General features: G+C 54.8%; 1 protein-coding gene across 1 annotated transcript; it reads left to right on the top strand.

The window, feature by feature from the left end:
• The first annotated feature begins 400 nt into the window (after positions 1-400).
• On the top strand, positions 401-20,832 carry CAVIN1 (caveolae associated protein 1). Its single transcript, XM_032985910.2, has 2 exons — positions 401-1,016; positions 18,492-20,832. The coding sequence occupies exons 1-2, from the start codon at positions 597-599 to the stop codon at positions 19,155-19,157; spliced, it is 1,086 nt and encodes a 361-aa protein (XP_032841801.1). The 5' UTR covers positions 401-596; the 3' UTR covers positions 19,158-20,832.
• Positions 20,833-21,230: the final 398 nt, after the last annotated feature.

The following is a 21,230-nucleotide window of genomic DNA, read 5'->3' as shown; positions in this document are numbered from 1 at the left end:
TCCTGGAGAAAACCCCTAAATTTTGGCAAAAGATCTGAATTTTCCAGCTGAACTTTAACGTGTGCGGTTGTTTAAACCAGGCTTCCTTTAATGTATACAGTTGTGCCCAGATGGGCTTGCTTTCTTTCCAGCAGCTTCCCGAGCCATTTATTCAAGGTTTTTGTTTTTTCCTCTCATTACTTATAGTGCCTTTGGACTTATGGTAAAGAAGAGGTGGTTGTGGTTTCAGAGCTTTACATTCCTCACTGATCCGTGCCTGTGTTTGCATGCAAAGCCATCGCCTCCCCTCCAACTATTTTAATCATTTCAGAAAGGGTGGGTCATCAGGCATTTGGCAGCGGGCTGCTTTTATATAGCTGAGGTGGAGTCAGCCAATGACCTGCAAGCCTGGAAAATTTTGCAGGGCAGTTTCACTGGACGGCTTTGCAGAGCTGTGCCATTTGATTTTCAGCACAGACATCCACACACTGTGCTCTCCATTTCTGGCGTGTCTCCCAGCGCAGAGTTTAGCTGAGGCTCGGGTTTAGTTTTCCCTCCTCTCTCTCCCTGCAGTGACAGCGTCTCCCGGCTCTGCTAGCCAGGACTCCCAAGCAGTCATGGAGGATACTACTCTGCAAATTATCGAACCACCAACTGCTTCTGAGGCCTCAGAGGAGCAAGTGCCTGAAGAACCCATCAAATCAGACCAGATCAATGGTGTGATGGTGCTGACCCTTCTGGACAAGATCATTGGAGCAGTGGATCAGATCCAGCTGACCCAAACACAGCTGGAGGAGAGACAGCAAGAGATGGACAGCGCAGTGACCAGCATCCAAGGCGAATTAACCAAGCTGACAAAGGCACATACCACCACCAGCAACACCGTGAACAAGATGCTGGAAAAAGTGCGCAAGGTGAGCGTCAATGTGAAAACCGTTCGGCAGAACCTGGAAAAGCAAGCTGGGCAGATAAAGAAGCTAGAGGCCAACGAAGCGGAGCTCCTGAAACGCAGAAACTTCAAAGTCATGATCTACCAGGTAAGGAGCTATTTCTCGACTTCTTTATATGCTACTAGAGGGTGTTTTCTTCGCTAAGGGTTCTGTCATGCTGCATGGCTGGCCTGTTAATCTCCCAAACTGCCCTGACTGCCTGGCAGTCCAAACTGAGGCGGGTCCAAAGCAGGTCTCTCATTCATGATTTAACATTGTCTGCGTGTTCTGAGGCAAGGTTTGACTGAGCTGCTACATTTAACAGGATTTTTAATGAAGATAGTGAGAAGGGCCCTCAGCACTGGTTGCAATGGACCAGAAGTATCAAAATAGCCTTATTTTACTACTTAGCTAAAAAAAGAACAAGAATGCACTGAGTTCTGGAAGGGGGTATTGTAAATCCATCTCCCAATGTCCTTTCTACTGAGAGGCAACATGTGTATTGCTACGTGAGGAGCGATAATATTTCAGATTTGTGACATGCATCTGATAACAAGAGACAGCAACCCCGGCATTGGGGTTAATCTCACTGACTGGGACAGATAGTGACATTAGAGAGAATACAGAACAGCTCCTTGAGCTCATCAGTACTCGGGGCTGCCTTTGCCGTTGTGCGTGTACAGATTTCCATGTTCTTTTTTTCTGCAACCTGCAAGTCCTGAATCTTCTAGTTGTCTGGTTTCAGAAACGGCTTTGGTTTGCTTGATGTTCAATCCCTGCTCTAAGCGTTGGATTTTTCCTCTAATATTAAACAAGAAGAAAGAGAGGGACATGTTTCTGCCAGTTTTCCTGTCTGGAGTTATTCTTCCTTATCAGAGCAAACTCTTATATTGGGCCAAGGAAGAAAAGCCAGTGAAATAGTTAATGATTCAGTTATAAGCCTCTGGGTTAATAATAGACAGCATCGGGGACAAACAGAGAAGCATCTAGTGCAGATCACAGGAAGAGAGAGAAGAAAAATGGAAAAAAAGGGAAAACACTTCTTACTACAGGGTTTGAAGGGAGAGCTGATCATAATAGGCTCAGGAATCTAACAAGTACGGGGGCCTGTGTAACTCCCTGATTCAGAGCTTAAGCATTTGTAGTTTTATGCCTGAAAGGCTGAAATACTCGAGCCAATTTAGATCATGTGGGCAACCTAACCAGTTTTATATATATATATATATATATATATATATATTTGTTACAAGCTCTTTGTATCAGGCTTTTGGGGGAGGATAGATCTATCCATGGAAAAATAAAATATAACTCTAAATGTACTGCAGAAGGAATAAACATTGCAAAGTGAGAAGAGTGAAGGGAATTGTTTAAACATAACACTGCTTGTGGGTTACGGAAATAGGTAGGAAGTTGGCAAGCTTCTAGGTCCTTTGGAAGCATCCTAAACATTGGCAGATTGTCATTTTGTGAGCTGTTTGTTTTGGTTTGGTGTTGCTTATGAATATTGAGTAGAGTTTCCTTTTGAATATGAAGAAGCAATCCTGCTTCTGAAGGAAGTCAGAAGCAATATTCTTGCTGATGTAATGAGGACAGAACAGCCTCTGAGAGAATCAGTTGACAAGGGACTATGGCAGGGATTTTGTGGATCATGAAGATATTAGGGGGAAAAAAAAAAAAAATATTTGCAATTCAGCACAATTTCCCAGCATGGAATTTAGTGCGATTCGACTGGGAGGTCACAGAGCACAAGTGAGGAATTCTCCAGGTTTGCTTCATGTGAAATGGCGCCTTTTGCGCCCGCGTGGAGATCCTCACACTTCTGCAGGAAGGCCGAGCAGACCGTGGCACGGCGGGGAGGCTCCAGTCCGGGGAGACCGACCGTGCGGCAGCAGGCGTGCAGGCTTGTGACGGGCGCTGCTGCCGCAAATGGAGGTCTCTCATGGGGGAGAAACTCTTGATTATCTCTTAATTTGGTGCTTACACTGAAAAACAAAATCCATGATGGGCTTTTGATGTTTGAATACGGGAAGGAAATAGGCTATAATAATATTAACGTGACTGAATAACGAATGCTTTTATCGACAGTAGTATTGTGCTGCATTACTGTGGCAAAGACAGACCCATACAGTGAGAATTCGATGGCCAGACATGGACCACAGGGAATCCCAGGGAAGAATGGGATATATTTCTGCAGTCCTCTGCAATGCCACTCTTTCCTGCATACGATGGAAACACAGACAGTTGGTCAACAGAGAATGTTTCTAAATTATATCAATCTACAGTCTGTCTCAGAACTACATTAATTATTATTTCTCATATAGAATATAGAGTTGCTTAGTAGTTGCATTATTCTGTAGATTGCACTCCATAAAAATATCATCATGTAAAGAAACCTGAATTGTATGGCTTGGTGTAAGGAAAACCAATCCGTCGTATATAGCAATCTCATTTGCGGAGACCTTTTATTCTGAAGAAGTTAAACATTTTGGGGGACCTCAGAGGTTTTGCTTTTGGCTTTGAGGGTTTTTATTTTGCTTTGTTTTTTCCTGGGAGGGGCAGGATCTTTAGAGTTTGTGTCTTGCAATTATGGAGATGTCATTCTTCAGAAATTCCCCACCTGGTCTGGCTGTGGGAATTACACAGCAGATTTGCAAAAACATCATGTTACAATTTTGTGTCCTGATTTATTCATATGAATATTTTATCACAGCCAGTAATTCTAGGCACATCGATGACAAGAGTGGTACTGTGTCTGGGATTATGCAAAACAGATAATGCTAACACATTTAAATAATAAAACTCTATACAGAAAGAAGTGATATTTTTGTGTGTACATTGTAAATATATTTCTCAAATTGAGGATGATGTTCAGCTGCTTTACTGACACTGACAAATGCTATTTTATTTGTTGCAAGAAGCCTTGTTGATTCCCACTGGATTACCAGTTTGCTAATATCTTTCTGTGTTTCAGTATTAATAATCATTAAATTTAAAAAATGGTATCAAGAATCTATAAACCTCCACCCTGGAAGTTTAAATAAGGAAAATTCACTGTGTTTTCCTAATGGTGTCTATCATTAAAAAAATAAATAAATTACAAAATAACTCTTTTCTAATTCAGTGTTTAACTTCTGAAGACCCACCACCTATCAAAGTTTATGTCTGATACTTTCTTGATAATGTAATTAATTCCATGATGGTGACCAACATTCTTACTACTTTCTAACTCAGATAAAGCTGCCTTTGGCAAGCTGTGATTAACTTTCCTGTGCAATTGCATTTTCAGTGGCTGTGGCTAAAAATGCAAAGATTTATTATTCATTTATTTTGGAGAACAAGATATAACTCATCTTAAGGGACATAAAATATTACATAAAACCAGCAGTGGCTATTTTCAGGCAAGATAGCTGAGCAGTCATACTCCGTAGAGATTTAATATTGCGTGATTCTGCTGTATGAAGAAAGAAAAGGAGGAGGCTAAGATAAATGAGCTCTCTACAGGTTATAGGTGTTTGTTTATTCCCTCGGCACTGAATACCGCGTCTCTAGCAGTTACGGACGGACTATTTCAGGCGTGCAAATAAGAGCTCTTGCCACCTTGGGAGAAGAGGTCAAACCACATGCAAGAGTTGTATTTTGCTAGCTGTGAGATTAGGAAGAAATGAAAATCAAATTTTATTCAGGGACGTCTTGACCTGTCGAGATGAGCCCAGAGCACATCTGCCTGTGTAGTTTCAAACCTCGGGGGAGAAAGTGCAGAGCTGAAAATCACCTCCCCTGGGGCTGGCCGAGGGCGAGGCACTAAGCCGAACGTCTATGGGCCCTTGCTCGCAGTCACATATATATGTGCACATGCTTTCTCACTTGCTCGCTCTCTCAAATGTGCTTTTACCTGATTTTACCAGGAGCCGGTCTGATTTCTACCAACATAAAGGATTTTGTATTGACTTAGTGTAAGGAATTAGATCGATTTACGAGAATCAAATTTGAAAAAAACAAACCCCCTCAAAATTACGACATCTTTTTGTTTTGAAAACTTGCCTACCGAAAGCAAAGGTGACAGGCTTTTGACAAGCTGCTGTGTAAACAGAAATTCAGTGCTCTTACCGTAAACAGGACCTGCCTTCCTGAAAATTCTGCTGTCAAATGACTACGTGCACTATTAGCAGCCCATGGGAACAGAGCTCCTCAGTGCTTCCTTTGTGCCGTCCGCCCTGGGCTCCTGTCCTTCAGAGAAATTAGGACACCAACAAATTTGGTTAGAGTGGTTGCTAATAAAAACAAACTAAAGTGACTTCATCCTGAATCTCCTGGTTTTAGGACACAAGAATCAGGCTGGTTACTGCAGTTCATGATTAAATAACAGATGTCCCATACAAAAAGCTACTGCTCTAAAACCAGACAGCGTGCCACATTCATCTGAAGAATGACACGTGTCAGCACTTATGCAAGCATGGCATTCTTCCTCCAAACATTTTTTGACAATTAAACTTACTCCTGTGAATGTCAAAGGCCTGATTTTTGTTACAGTCAGACAAATGCCTGCAGCACTCAGCACACATATTGAGTATTGAATTTCTGAAGTGTGCCGGTCCTTTATTTTGAGGCTCCTGTGGGCGCCGAGCTCGAGGGAAGTCTGGCTCGCGATGCGCGGGGTTGGTGGGTGGCGAGAGCAGCCTTTGCCGGCGGTGTGCGGGCGGGCTGCTCCCCACCCTGTCAGGTTTGGGGGCTCCCGTGGGGTCCTCTGCTCTTCAGGTGACCCCAGTGGCTGCTCAGAGCCTCCTGAGACCCGGAGTTGCTCAGGGAGGGGCTGAGCGGTTACAGGAGCAGGGTAGAACATGAATCTCAGCTGCACAATGTGCAGGGTAGGTAGGGCTGGATGAGGAAGTATAAATAGCACGACTTGGCTTTTGAGCCTTGAGTGGGCCTTATATGGATGAGAGCAACAAGATTGTCGATCGTGGGGAGAAGGGATGAATTTCAAACCCGCATGTTAGCGCAACAGATTTGGAGGCCAGACCTGAACTGCCTCGTTTTTGGGTCTGTGCTCCTCAGAAGAGAGTGTGGAAAAGAACACGGGCGCAGGGGTCTGCTGAGCAGCACGGGGCAGGGAGCAGGGAGTGCACAGACCCCTGTGCCGCAGCCGCCGCCCCCACCGCCCCCGGGCTGCGGCCTTTCTCCACCTCCGAAACAGTATGTCAGCTGCCCAGAGCTGTGTTTTGCTTCAAATTAATCATTCTGATACAAAAACCTCCTGAGTCTAATGACAGCAGAGTGTGCACGACAGCCAGCGTGATCTGCAGTCCCAAAGACTCTGTGGTTACAGGCCTTGGATTCAGCGGAGCTTGCCCAACTACAAGCGTTAAAGAATAAAGAGAAATTTCAAATAAAATCTGAATGACAGTACTGGGGACAGGCATGGGCACTAGGCCCCCCTGTTACGTTTTTCCTGCAAGACCAGTTGGCTCCATGTGCTTAGGAGCGCCCAGTGCTTGAACCTGAGTCCCCCTCCGGGTCCGCAGCAGCACTGTATGTAGCGACAGTTTTTCCCAGTGGTTCCCTGCAGAGATTTGTGTTGCAGCAGCCAATGAGTTTTGTATTTATTTTCTGATAATGCTTTAAAATAAAAGGCTGGTTTTGTTTTGCTGTGAATCCACTTAAAAGCAGCTCCCTTTGTAGCCACAACTGTTCTTCTCCCAGGTTCAACAGAGAATTAGTGAGCTTCTTGCAGGTGGGTTTGTGTATCAGCAACCTGCCAGATCCCAAGAAATGCCTCATCCAGTGCAGTTCTAGTGTGGTCAATGGGCATAGGATATTCCTCTGATGCTGGATTTTCTTTCGCTTTATTTTACTCTGTTCTTAAACAAAATATGAAAGAATCAAAAAGAAACAAAATATTAATCACGAAGTCTTTGTTAAAAACCACAGGAAATCTGAATCATACAAACTGATAGTCATTAATTAACAGTTAATATTGTTTGTCTCGGATTCTTTGTCTTTGTTGCTAGAATGCAGGGGTTTTAGCCCAGAAACCTATTGTACCTTCCCTTCTGTTCTCTTGCTTTTGGTCACAGAAGTAGCAAAATTAGAGGTGAAAAAATACCATCCCAGGGGAAGGAGAGAAATACCGTTCAACTCAATTCCTTTGGGCTGCAGCGCTGAATTCAGCTGCACGGTCTCCATCCGTTGTAAGGGCACCATGTTAACATCCTGATGTGCAAAGAATCCTTCGTATTCCATGCACGTTACTGAATTGTAAGAGTCTCAAGATAATAATTCACAGGAGACTGAGCATTAGAAAAATTTCAGTATGTTAATAGCTCTCACTTTCAGCGTTTTTTTTAGTGCAGATTATCAGTCTTTCTACTGAAAGACAGCTCTGGAGCATGGATTTCTCTACTGCAGCCTGGAATCAACTGCATTAATATTTCATTGCTCAGGCATTATTTATAAGCAGTTAGTGCCAGGAGTGTTTGCTTTGCTGAAATCCTTTCGGCATTATAGTTCCATACTGAGCTGTGCAGCAATAAATTGTCTCAGAGCAAAGGGCCAGAGGCTCCTTGGCCAGTTGGGATAGGGTTAGATCAGACGATTAATGGCTCATGAAAATAAACCCAAAGGTAATATTCCTTGTGATCACATATTCCTCTCCCAGGCCCCTCTCATGCCTGTCAGCAGTGGATCTGAGCATCGTGATGGCTGCGTGATGCCAGCGGGGCCACTGCACGCGGGAGTGTAACGAAGTGCAGAGTTTGCCGGCCGTGCTCACCGGGCTGGCTGGCTGGAGTGCTCTAGCTGCCAGTGAGATTGTGGTTCATCTTCCCGTTCTTAAGCTAGATACGAGCCCTCAGTGAAAATAAATTAACCCATTGTGGACACGCGTCAGGAAAAACTCTCCAAGGCCCCATGTAACCAAGTTTGCAGGTCTGGGATTAGAAGCCAAAGAATTCAGGCAGGCAGGCAGTGCCCAGACCGCGCCTGTCTCTGGAAGGACGCAGTCCCATTACTCTCCAGTGTACCCCGGGTGGGAATTTGACTCGTAGATGGTAAAAGCTGCTGAGTGTTTGGGCGCTGCAGAACACTGGAATGGTGTGAGCATCACGGGAAAAGTGGTATTCCTGCATATTATCCCCACTTCCCCCATTTTACGTAAATGCAAACGCTCTGCAGTCGGCACACGTCCCGCTGCAACCTTCAGCGCTGCTCACAAGGCAGGAACGGAGCCCGCTGTGGGTGTCACCGTGCACTGTCACCCCGTGCCAGGCGCTCAGCCCGCCGTGGGTGTCACCGTGCACTGTCACCCCGTGCCAGGCGCTCAGCCCGCCGTGGGTGTCACCGTGCACTGTCACCCCGTGCCAGGCGCTCAGCCCGCCGTGGGTGACACCGTGCACTGTCACCCCGTGCCAGGCGCTCAGCCCGCCGTGGGTGACACCGTGCACTGTCACCCCGTGCCAGGCGCTCAGCCCGCCGTGGGTGTCACCGTGCGCTGTCACCCCGTGCCAGGCGCTCAGCCCGCCGTGGGTGTCACCGTGCGCTGTCACCCCCTGCCAGGCGCTCAGCCCGCCGTGGGTGTCACCGTGCGCTGTCACCCCCTGCCAGGCGCTCAGCCCGCCGTGGGTGTCACCGTGCGCTGTCACCCCCTGCCAGGCGCTCAGCCCGCCGTGGGTGACACCGTGCGCTGTCACCCCGTGCCAGGCGCTCAGCCCGCCGTGGGTGTCACCGTGCGCTGTCACCCCGTGCCAGGCGCTCAGCCCGCCGTGGGTGTCACCGTGCGCTGTCACCCCGTGCCAGGCGCTCAGCCCGCCGTGGGTGTCACCGTGCGCTGTCACCCCGTGCCAGGCGCTCAGCCCGCCGTGGGTGTCACCGTGCGCTGTCACCCCCTGCCAGGCGCTCAGCCCGCCGTGGGTGTCACCGTGCGCTGTCACCCCCTGCCAGGCGCTCAGCCCGCCGTGGGTGACACCGTGCGCTGTCACCCCCTGCCAGGCGCTCAGCCCGCCGTGGGTGACACCGTGCGCTGTCACCCCGTGCCAGGCGCTCAGCCCGCCGTGGGTGTCACCGTGCGCTGTCACCCCGTGCCAGGCGCTCAGCCCGCCGTGGGTGTCACCGTGCGCTGTCACCCCGTGCCAGGCGCTCAGCCCGCCGTGGGTGTCACCGTGCGCTGTCACCCCGTGCCAGGCGCTCAGCCCGCCGTGGGTGACACCGTGCGCTGTCACCCCGTGCCAGGCGCTCAGCCCGCCGTGGGTGTCACCGTGCGCTGTCACCCCGTGCCAGGCGCTCAGCCCGCCGTGGGTGACACCGTGCGCTGTCACCCCGTGCCAGGCGCTCAGCCCGCCGTGGGTGTCACCGTGCGCTGTCACCCCGTGCCAGGCGCTCAGCCCGCCGTGGGTGACACCGTGCGCTGTCACCCCGTGCCAGGCGCTCAGCCCGCTGTGGGTGACACCGTGCACTGTCACCCCGTGCCAGGCGCTCAGCCCGCCGTGGGTGTCACCGTGCGCTGTCACCCCCTGCCAGGCGCTCAGCCCGCCGTGGGTGTCACCGTGCGCTGTCACCCCGTGCCAGGCGCTCAGCCCGCCGTGGGTGACACCGTGCGCTGTCACCCCGTGCCAGCTCCAGGCTGGGCACGCAGTTTCTGCCGGGCTGGGGAGAGGGAGCAGTGAGCAACCACGCTCAGGCTGTTTTTCCAAAGAACATACTGCTTGACCTGGGCACAGACTTGGTGAAACCGAGGGCTCTTCCTGCATCTTTGCTGAAGCTGCTTCTTGCTCCCTGCCCAGAAGTGTGACGTGCTGTCCTTATCTAATGAGATCCCTGCAGGCTCCACTCCGATGCCCTGTGATGCATCTGTGGCCCACCTGAAGCATGGCAATGACTCATGAGCTTTTCGGCAACATACTTAGCCCTCTTTTATCCTGTTTGGGATAATGTTGTCCTCTTGATTCTGCAAGTTCTTCTACAACTTACAAAGTACCTGAAGAATTGTGGGTCCGTTGTCCAGCTGCAAGATAAGAGAAAGACCAGAAACAAAGATGCTCAGTGTCAGTGAGGGAAAATCAAATATTTAGAATAAAATGTCTCAGGATGTTTAGGCTATAGTTTTATGTGAGGATGCAAATGTCAGTACCAACACAGATCTATCTGTAATGCAAACTCTGTATTTACTGGTTTGCTGTTCAGAAATAGCTCTGGAGTTATTAATCAGTTGAGGCAGGTTTATCCGGGAGGAGCAGTCCTGAGAGTAAAGCCAGTTGTACAAACACACTGATAATAGGATCAAAACTTTTTTCTGCTGTCAGAGGGGAAAAAAAAAAATAACAAAACTCTTTCACTCAGCAATCTATTTACTTCTCTGTTTCCTACAGCCCTGCCTTTCTTCTGACTCACTGTTGGGCAAAAGCACTTTTCCAAACACAGCCTCCTTCTCTCCCAGTGCCGTTCCTCCCTTGCTTTTCACCATCAGGTTTAAACTAGCTCTAAACAGTGCCTGTTCCCCACTGCTCATTCTCACCAGCTAATGAGGAAGATACAGCCTTTTAGGACATAGCTGCCAGGACATAGAGTAACTAGACGCGCCTGATGATAGAAAAAAGTTATTTTGCCAAGAAGATTGCACAATACACAAAATTACAGAGGGTAGAAGGACTTCTGCTAGTCAGGGAGATACTACTTGAGAACAAACTAGCTTATCCCTTTAACATTTACCTAATCCCAACCTATTTTGCTTTCCCTCCCTCATATTTTAGATCTTTTCTTTTGTTTCAGCAGTAGTCTTTGGTGACTTTTTACTGCAGGAGTCAGCAGTCTTCTATCTAAGGACTCAAGGCTTCTTTTTATGGGCTTCTTGGCAATATTGGAGATAAAATCTGTCCAACCTTTGGAATGAAAGAGTCGAGGCCATCCCTGATTTTGCAGTGAGCGTGTTTGCTGTGTCACTGAGGACAGAGGTCTGTGAGCTGCTGGGTATTGTCCCGAGCTGCTTTAGGGTATGGCTGGTTTGCTGACAAAACCAGCGGATGGAGTTCTGGTATCGCACCCGGCTGTTTCGATCTCTCCAGCTCGTGTTTTTGAATTAATAAACACAGGGGTTTTGAGTCACTATCTTTTCATAATCTTACACACACAAGCAAACTCTGCTTTCAGCTACACCACAGCAATTGGACACATCTCCAGAAAGCTGACATCAAATCACTCGGTGAACAGCAGCATGAAAAGAGAGCAGAATCTGGCCCTATGGCACTGTTCAGTATAAACGTGCCTGAAACCATAGAAGGGATTCTGCGTCTCCTAGGACCTGCCCTAAATTAGGGAAGGACACTCTTCCTTCTAATAAATCTTTGCTGAATGTCTTTTCTATCAAATTTTGCTACCTGGCTTCTCCCTTTACTAAAACACATCCCTGTGCCTTTTCTCTCTGCCTGTTCTCATGCTAATCCGGATTACTTTGTTGGTGATGTTCCTGACCAGATTCCCTGTGGGGACAGGTAAGTTTTTCCATTGTGCTTCCTTTCCGCTGGCCATTGAAACGCAATTTTCCTCATCTTAGCCCGAGAAGATCCAGAGTGTGCGCTTTGAGTCTTCGCCAGGGACTGCCCTCTGAGCCGTCTCCAGGAACGGTTCCCTCTGCCCGCGCTGCGGAAAGTGCCATGGCCCAAGTCAGCAGAAGACGCGCGAGGAGGCAGCAGTTTAGGGCCTCAGCAGGAGTACCCCCCGAAGATCACTTTGAACCTCTCCTGAAACTCTGAAAGCTGCTGATTCCAGAGCCTTTGCCTCTCCGCTTGCTTGGGGCTGCTGCAAGCCTTCGGACCTGCGGGGCTGCTCTTGCAGTTGGCAGAAATGCCTCCGCTTGTTGACTAATCCGCTTGCTGCTTGCTGCGTGCTGCTGCCCTCGGTATAATGGATGGTGAGGAGCTGCGGTTGTCTCTCAGGCATTACAGGACTTGTCCTGCATTACCTCTGCAATCTGGGAGGGAGGAATTGCTGTCTGGCTTGCATAAAGGGCTAGCAGCTGGGAGCAGTTGGCTCTGCTGGCATCTGCTGTGGCTGGGCAGATCCTACCCGTTTTCTGAGCCTCAGTTTCTCCCTCTGAAATACAGATCTGGTGGTACCTACCTCCTCAGGCTTCTCGTAAGGCTTCTTTTATAAGTGTTTGTGAAATGGTTTGAAGTTGTTGATTTAAATAGATAAAAGACAGGCAGAGAGCACAAACTGTGTGATGTAAAACTACAGTTGTCTCAGGCAGGCACTGCAGCATCCATTTCTGTCCAGCAGCAGTCCCCCAGCGCAGCTCACTAGAAGCTGGGCTTCTGCACACAGCCTGAGCCGGTGGTGGCCTTAGGGGCTGTTGATCTCACACTTATCTCGTGCCACACGGGCCGCTGGTAACAGCACAGTGCCCTGTGAGCCTTCCTCTTATTGTGCGGCTACTGGGGAGCTCACGCTGCGCGGCAGTTGCCTGCCCTTCGGGCGGTCAGCCAGCGGCGCTGGGCGCTGGGTGCTGGGTGCTGGGCGCTGGGCGCTGGGTGCTGGGTGCTGGGTGCTGGGTGCTGGGTGCTGGGTGCTGGGCGCTGGGTGCTGGGTGCTGGGTGCTGGGCGCTGGGTGCTGGGTGCTGGGTGCTGGGTGCTGGGTGCTGGGCGCTGGGTGCTGGGTGCTGGGCGCTGGGTGCTGGGTGCTGGGTGCTGGGTGCTGGGTGCTGGGCGCTGGGTGCTGGGTGCTGGGTGCTGGGCGCTGGGTGCTGGGTGCTGGGTGCTGGGTGCTGGGTGCTGGGCGCTGGGTGCTGGGTGCTGGGCGCTGGGTGCTGGGTGCTGGGTGCTGGGTGCTGGGTGCTGGGCGCTGGGTGCTGGGTGCTGGGCGCTGGGTGCTGGGTGCTGGGTGCTGGGTGCTGGGTGCTGGGTGCTGGGTGCTGGGTGCTGGGCGCTGGGTGCTGGGTGCTGGGTGCTGGGTGCTGGGTGCTGGGCGCTGGGTGCTGGGTGCTGGGTGCTGGGTGCTGGGCGCTGGGTGCTGGGTGCTGGGTGCTGGGTGCTGGGCGCTGGGCAGCTCTGCCCCGGGGCCGGCCGGCCGGGAACGCAGCCTGGGAATCGGGGTCTCTGGGGGAGGCTGCCCGGGAAAACTCCTTTTCAAGGGGAGTGACAAGATTTTTAAAAAAGGCAGGTTTTTGTGACACAGCGAGAGACTCTGACAGCAATTACAACCTCCACAGAAAAAATCCGTTCCAATAAGGCACTGGAGAAGGAAGCACAGCCCTCCTCTCCTCTGCGCAGGGCATCTTCACATCCCTGAGCTCTGCTAAGCCGTGGGTGCTTATCAGGTGTGTTGCTGTTACTCAGGAAAAACTGAAGCCTCCTTCCCATGACACTGATGGAAGGTCAGCCCAGAAAAGCATCTGCCGAGGACTGGCAGAGCAAAACAGTTCTCATGGCAACGGGAGAGCAGAACTTTTTCTTCTCTGGCAAGGCTCGATCTGACCTGGAAGGATGTCTTCTGCCCAGATGTTTTTAACCCTCCCTCAGCCACCCCCGGGGCAGAGCTTGGCTGACCTGCTGGGGGGGGCAGAGGAAGGGCTGGCGTGGCGCGGGAGCTGCAGCAAGATCCAGCTCCCGCAGCAGCAGCCGGGATCAGCCCTTTTGTTGTCATAGCAGAGCCTGGGGATGTGAGCTGGTCATGTTCTGCATGCTATGGCTGCATGTCAACCCAGCTCAACTGTTTCTGCTGTTGCAACTGTGTAAAAATAACTGAACGAAATGGATTGCAGATGTGATTAGCATGCGCGTGTGAAAAATCTTCCATTAAACCTTCAAACTGGAGGTTGGAGTGGCTGGGAGTGCTGGGACTCTGTTTTTTGCACACTGGCAGTAAGACCCTCTTCAAGAGCAATGCAGGAGCCCTCCTCGTATTTTGGGAGTATCCCCCAGGTTCGGGGGTGATTCTGCAGTGCTTGAAGAGCTCTGCTAGGCTGGGAATGCAGCTCAGCTTTGTGTCTCACTGGCCTTTTATAAGACAGGGGAAGTGTTTACATGTGTTGTAGCAACCCGGCGGTGTGTGCGTGGCCCTGTGGGGCTGCCTGGGTGACTCACTGCAAGGGAACTCGGGCTTGGAAACAATGTCAGATAAAGAGCCCACTTAGTGGAGCAAGGCAGAGGTCTAACAGCTCTGGTTTGAGGTAGGAGGAATACAAAGCAGCCCCGCACCCTCGGCGCTGGGCACGGGCCCGGGGCCCCTCCGGGCACCCGCGGGGTCTGCAGGCTGCCGGGCTGCCAGCCCCAGCGGCTCGGCCCGAAGCAAACCGCTTCCCCGGGGGGCTCTGTGCCCGGGGGGCAGCGCAGCTGCACGCTCCGGCTGTGAAACGGCCGGGGGGTGGCACATCGCAAATGGGCGAAAGGAAAATGGAACTTGAATCAGAGCTGAGCCTTTGTGTGGAGCCCATCGGAGGGCAGCGGGCACGGTCCCAGCACACACGCAGCCGCCGCCTGTCCTGCTGCCGGGTGTCGCTCCGCGTGGTGCACAGAGCAGAAAGATTGTTCTGCTGGTAGAAAAAGGTTCTGAGAAATCTTGTTTACCTGCTGTCTTAGTGCCAGCTGGATTCAAGCTGTCTTGGAGAACAGAACGGGTTTGCGTCTGCTGCCTGGGAGCCAGAGTTTGAACACCCCAACAGGCAGGGATGCCAAGACCCAGGAGTTTGAACTCACCCACTTCAAGGGTCAGTGTTTTCCCAGTAAAAATAGAGTAGCTGGAATGCCTGGTGTTAAAAATGTGGCTCATCTGGGTGAGTCATGAGTGAAATAAAATGCACAGACCATAGTGCCTTGCCCAGAGCGGGGATTTGTGTAGCAGCCACCCGTAGACCCAGGATGGTTCTTGATTGTTCCAGCGAGGCCCCATTGTCCTCCAGCACAGGCAGACAGGGCTGTGGCTGCAGGCACGCTCTGCCTGCCCCGGGGCAGCTCCCCTTCTCCACAGGAGAAACATCTCCAAGCAGGGAGGAGGAGACCCGTGGCAGCCTTTGGGCAGTGCCTGGGTGCAGGTGGGGAGCTACACACAAGGGATGAGCAGCAGCAACGTACTCGTCCCCATTAAGACATGCCAGAGCTGTCGGTTTTTCTCGCACCAGCTGTGCTGGGCACAAGCCAGAGCCTGCTAAACCAGCAGGAACGTTCCCTAGATGCAGGTGGGCTTCCAGTCAGGAGAGCGACCCACGGCACACGGTGCTGAAAATCCAGCAGCTGCCCTCCAGCTGGTTATCCCCGGCTCGGAGAAGCAATCAGATTGAAGAAGAGTCAGGGGAAAAAAATGCAGAAATTATACCAGGCATAGGAAAGAGAGACGCACTAATCTGGGGGCCCTCGGTGGGCCCGACAGCCCTGCAGCAGGCACATCACCCCCCATCACCCCGGCCCTGCTGGAAGGGGGCCGGGTGAGGGTTGCAGAGGATTTCCCAAGCACAGCTGGAGAAAAGCTCTTGGAAAGTCTCGAGGGCGAGGTTGGGATTGGAGACATCCTTACTTATGGGAATAGCTGTGGTCCCTCCTTGCCTCTGTGTTTGAGCAATGAGGGTGCCTCCTGGGAGAGGTGTGAGCAGACTCTGGAGTCCATGAGCGCTGCTGGGCTGGGGCCGGGGAGCAGCCTGTGGGACGGTGCGGGGGACAGCAGAAGTGTGGGTCTGTACTGGGAGAGTTAGGGTCAAACAGCCGGGCAGGAGCTGTTCTCGGGGTGAAGAGGCCGGGCTCGCAGAGAGCCCCACTGTCACCATGACAGGCGTTGGTTGCTCCAGCTCTCCCACGTACCGGGAGCTGCTGCTGGCCACGTCTTCGTGACTGGGAGGAAGAAGTTGCAGGATGCTGCCGAGGTTAGATGGGTGTGTTGCTGCTGCAGCCCATTCAGCCACATCAGAAAATTCGGTCAGAAGATAGATTTGCTGGTGTAACATGAGGAAAGGCAGTTACTTATGTGACATACGTGGAGTTTTTGATGTGGTGTTTCCTTCTGCAGATGCATGTTCTGGAGCTAGCAAGGGGCTGATAAGTATCTGAGTTTGCAGGATATGGCCTGTTTCCAGTGACAGCCGTGCCAGGCCAGAGGGGGATGCCTTTGTTCTGGCTCATTGTGTTGACTCAGAGGGAAGGAAGTAGCTGGAGTTCCTGATGTTCTTGCCTGGCAGGGCAGGGTCCCCGGGAGTCTCTGGGATTGCTCCAGCAGGTGTTGTTGTGGAGAACAGGATCCCTGCCTTCCCCGTGACGTGGATTTGTTCTGGACCGACCCGACCCTCTGGAGAGCATGTGTATTGTTTTCTCCTGAAATGGCTAATCAAATGAAGAAAACATATGTTGGTCACTTCACCTTAATCTCCAGAAAGTATTTAGGACCTGAGCTGTGATCTGGAGGGTGAAGAGCTTTCCCCAGCACAGCTCTCTGCTCTGAATAAAACCCAGAACGAAGCCCCTGCTCCAGCAGACTCTGCGTTTTGACCACAGACATTGCAGCCTGTGTCCCCTTCACTTAGCCCAGTGCTCCACAGAGCTGACTTTTTACTGTTCAAACAGTTCTCCCCAGATGCCCTCATGTTTCCAGAACTCCAGCTTGCCCAGGGAACAGCACTGTCCTGTGCTTGGGGAGGGACGAGAAAACAGCTAAAAGCATCTGGATTTCACCCAGGTGAAGCTGTGCTGGAGTCACGTATTCAATAAGCTCATGTCAGCTCTCGAGTGGTGTAAGGGGAGGAAGAGCCGGGGACGGCGGAGCTGGCCGAGCCGCGCAGCCCCTTGTCTGCAGGGGGACCGTCCTGCCCTGCCCCTGGCCAGGGGCTCGGGCTGGGGCGGCAGCGTGGCAGCGACCTCGGTCAGCCGGGGCAGCGGCACGTCGCTGCCGTGGTGGGAGAGCTCAGGGCGCGGGCGTGCAAACACGCCGTCCCTTCCGGGGCTGCGCGAGGGATCGGGGCGTCCTCTGCCGCGGCAGCACCGGGAAGACCCGCGCAGACGCAGGGCTGGGGAGGCACGGCTCCTCGGGGCCGGGCCTCGGCGGCTGTTTCGGCCTGGCCGTCACGGGCGTCCCGGCTCTGGACGCCTGCGAAGCTCGTTAGCTCGCGGCTGCGCGGGTGCAGTGGGTGCTGCCGTGCAGGCGCGACACGTGGAGCGTGCAGCCTTGCGCAGGAGATGCCGCGGTGCGTGCAGCCTCCCGGGGCACGGGGCAGCCCTGCGCCGGCACCCCAAGCCAGGGGAAGGCGAGTCGCTGCCAGCGTTTGCCATGCACTTCAAGCCCGTGGGGGGCCCCCCGGGGTCTGCCCCCTGATTTCACCGGGCCCAGTTCCTGCCAGTGTCGGCCTGGGATCCCCTGTCCTTGGGAATGGCGCCCGGCCATCCTGCTGCCCAGGCTCTTCTCCAAACCTCAGCCCAGCCGCTCGGCGCTCTGCGTGCCCATTCCGCACGCTGCCTTTTGGCTGCTGCTGATTTTCTGACAGCACTTGTCTCGGCAGCTCCATGCCTCTCCCGCCCAGCACTGTAGATTAAAACAACTTGGGCAATAAATTTCTGAACCGTGGGCTGCAGCCCCACAGCTGTGACGCTTCATACAGTGATGGGCTATTTCCAGCCTTTCCTGGGAACAGAGAGGTGATTCATTGCAGCAGGGACGCACACTATGTGCTGCTCAGATGAAAACCAATCCCACTCCGGACCTGTGCCCCTCTTCTGGGCACATGCTTGTCCTGTGCCACTGGGATCAGAAACTTGGCTGGCCCGGGAGAGTGGAGAAGCTGAATGAACTCACCCCCTGTCCCGAGTAGAGACAGCGTAACCTTGCCCACCTGGCTGCGTGAGTCAGGGCCGCCGACGCTGCCGTCTTCAGATACCCCTCTCTTATTCCCCAGTGGAGCAATGGGAAAACCAGGGCTGCATCCCACGAGACGTCCCAGCCCCACGTCTGGCTCCCGCAGGCCTTGGGAAAGCCGGGCGTCCGGCATGTGCGTGCCGGGGGGGCACGGCCGGGCGCCCGGCTCCGGACTGTGCTGCCATCTGCAGCCCAGCGCCGCGCTGGCCCCGCGGCCACCGTGGGCCGGACCCTGGGCCTGGGGGCAGCCAGTGGTCTTACCAAGAGAAGACCACCTGCGGGAAGGAAGCTGAAACGCCGTGGGCTGGGGGGACGGGAGGGGCTGTGGGCAGGCACTGGGGAGCAGGACGGGGGCTTCCCTGGGGCTGGGAGCCAGGGCCGTGCGATGGCCAGGTCCTGGGATGGAGGGGTGAGACTGTGGCAGGGGCACAGAAGGAAGGGAAAAGTCTCCAGTTTCAGTGCTGGCCTGCCTCTTCCTGCACTGCTGGAGTCGCAGATGGGTTTGGAACCAGCCCGGAGAGAGCAGAGCTGGTATACCTGAGCTTAAATACAGCAGAGCCCTAAGCTGCGGCGGTTAGAGCGGATCCCCGTTGCAGTAGTTTATCGGGGGCACTAAGGGAGGATGAGCCCAGGCCTGACGTCGCCTGGGACTGTTGGGCCGTGAGCCGTGGCTGCGGTTCTGCTCTGCGGCACTGACGGGCGGGGGGGCAGCTCCTGCGCCAGAGAGGCTGGGAGTGTGTGTCTCACTGGCTCCGCTCTGTGTCTTGCAGGATGAAGTGAAGCTCCCGTCGAAACTGAGCATCAGCAAGTCTCTAAAGGAGGGCGAAAAGCTGGAGAAGGAAGGCGAGGGCGAGGAGGTGCCTGTGGGTGAGGACCATGCAGAGGAGGACCACGTCCAGCTCTCCTCGGATGAAGAGGTGGAGATTGAAGAGATTATCGAAGAGTCACGGGCAGAGCGCATCAAGAGGAGTGGCATGAAAAGAGTGGATGACTTTAAGAAGGCATTTTCAAAGGAGAAGATGGAGAAGACTAAGCTAAAAACCAAGGAAAACCTGGAGAAGACCCGCCATAACTTGGAGAAGACCCGTCACAACCTGGAGAAGAGGATGAACAAACTGGGCACCAAGATTGTGACTAACGAAAGGAGGGAGAAGATGAAGACCTCTCGGGACAAGCTGAGGAAGTCTTTCACCCCTGACCACACCATCTATGCCAGGTCCAAGACGGCCGTCTACAAAGTGCCGCCCTTCACTTTCCACGTCAAGAAAATAAGAGAGGGTGAGGTGGAAGTGAAGGCCACAGAGCTGGTGGAGACTGGTGGAGAGGAGGGAGAAAACTCTGACCTGCTGCGTGGGGAGAGCCCCGAGATGCACACGCTGCTGGAGATCACCGAGGAGTCCGATGCGGTACTGGTGGACAAGAGTGACAGCGAGTAGGACAGGCTGCGGCGTGGAAGGGTTGTGGACGACGGCTGAACACATAATCATTCACATTTCAAGATCTCTCTCTGCCCTGGCGCCCCAGGGAAAGTGTACACACAATGCATCTTTACTACCCTGCAGAGCCGACGCCGATCCCCTGCCTGCTTGGACAAGGTGTATTTTATATTTTAGTTTTAGCACACAGAAACGTTAGGAACACGGGACTGTTTTTCTTACACTGTTAAATCCCCCTTGGAGACCATTCCTGCCGCAGGCTGCGTGAGACCCTTCTAGCACCAGACCTGAAGATGGGCTTTGAGTGACGGGGACCCGGCCCAGCCGCAGAGTGCTAAAACCAAGATAACGGCTGTACACCTGGAAAGCTCAAGCGTCCTCCATAAGCAAAGACCTGGTGTCAAGAAAGCTTCCCGCCGCGCAGCCCGCCGGCCCGGCTCCCTGTGCCGGGCTGCGCGCCCATCCCCGCGGGCTGCCGGACTCCCAGCACCCAGCACCCAGCCCGGCCGCCCCGTCGGGGGAGCGGAGGGACCGCGGCTCACCCGGCGCGCGGGAGGGAAGAGCTGGGCGAGCCCCGCCGACGGGCAGCGAGCGGGCGAAGCCGAGCCAGGCGCGCGGCACGCGGCGGGGCCCGCTCCCCGCTGCCCTCCCGAGCACCCGGTTACGCGGCGGCGCCTCGGCCGGCTCCGCCGCCGGTGCCGGCACACGCAGCACGCGGCCGGGGCCGTCGCCTCCCCAGACCCGGGACCGGCAGCCACACACTGCCCTGCCCCGGTTACGGGCCTGGCTCCCGCGGGCCCAGTGGCCACGGGCAAGTCCTTGCCGGGGCAGGGAGCGCCGCGGAGGTGGGTGCTGGACCCCGTCCCTCCGCACCCGCAGGGGCGGTGGCAGCGAGGGACGGGGGACGTGCAGGCAGCGGGGCCAGAGCAGCCGCCACCGGCTGCAGCTCGTTCCCAGAGATGGGGTGCGCTGGTGCCGCCTGGGGCTCCCAACACCGGTCCAGCACCAGACCTTGAGCATTTCTGAGCATCTGCTTCCCCGCGGGGGTCTCGGCGCGGCCCAGGCTCGTGCCCACGTCCTGCGCTTTCCTCCCCGCTTTCCCCCGCTTCGCCCCGTCCCCTGCAGCGAGGCAGCGCAGGTTGAGGGCTCGGCCCCGGCCCCCCCGGAGCCCCGGGGGCTTCTCCCGAGCCAGGGCCCGCGGGGCTCGGCCCTTCCCCGGGAGCTCAGCCGCCCTCCCGTGCAGCCCCCGGCAGCAGGGACGGCCGCTCTCGCTGACATAACCGAGTATATAAACTTGCTTTTCCTCTCTGAATTATTTCCCTTCTTACTGTCTAGCGCATCCCGCCTGGCCCCGGCCCCACGGTCCCATCCCGGGGTCTGCACCGGTGCCCGGGAGGAGCATCCCCGGGGCCGCGCCGCCGCCGACCCCGGAGACGGTCCCGGCGCCGGTGCCGGTGCCCAGTGCCCGGTGCCGGTGCCCGCCCGCGGCGGGCTGGGGGGCGGCAGCGGCGGCGGTTCCCAGAGCAACGTGGGCCCCGGGCCCGGGGGTCGCCCGCCCCTGCAGAGCCTCCCGCGGGCCCACGGGCGGATTCCACGGAGCCGCGCGGCGGGAGCCCGGACGAGCCCCCGGCCGCGTCCCGGCGAGCAGCGCAACTAATAAAGTCTCTTTTCTAAACCACCAGCGTGCGGCCTGTTCGTAGCGCCGGGAGCGGCGCGGGATGCCCGAGCCGTCGGGGGGAGCCCCGGGCGCGCGGCGCGCGGGCCGGCCCCGTGGTGCTGCCCCTTTAAGAGGCGGTGGCGGCCGCGGGCCGCGCGGTGACGTCAGGGCGCTTCCCGGAACTCAGCTGGGTTTCCCGCACGGCCGTTCCCGGCAGCCGCCGCCCCCCCCCCCGCCACACCGCCCCGCGCCGCCCCCTCCCCAGCGCCGCCCTGCGGCGGGAGGCGGCGCCGTCCGGGAACAGCCGCCGCGGGGCGCTGCCCGCGCCGCCGCCAGCCGTGACGAGCCGCGGGGCGGCCGCCGCTGATTGGCCGTCAGGGCCCGTCCCTCGCGGGGCGGCGGTAGCGCCGCGCCGC

The sequence above is a fragment of the Tyto alba genome, unplaced genomic scaffold, assembly GCF_018691265.1.
Source record: "Tyto alba isolate M040663 unplaced genomic scaffold, T.alba_DEE_v4.0 Super-Scaffold_12, whole genome shotgun sequence".
Classification (NCBI taxonomy): Eukaryota; Metazoa; Chordata; class Aves; order Strigiformes; family Tytonidae; genus Tyto; species Tyto alba.
Note: the sequence above shows the minus strand (reverse complement) of the source record. Positions and strands in the feature narration are given on the sequence as shown.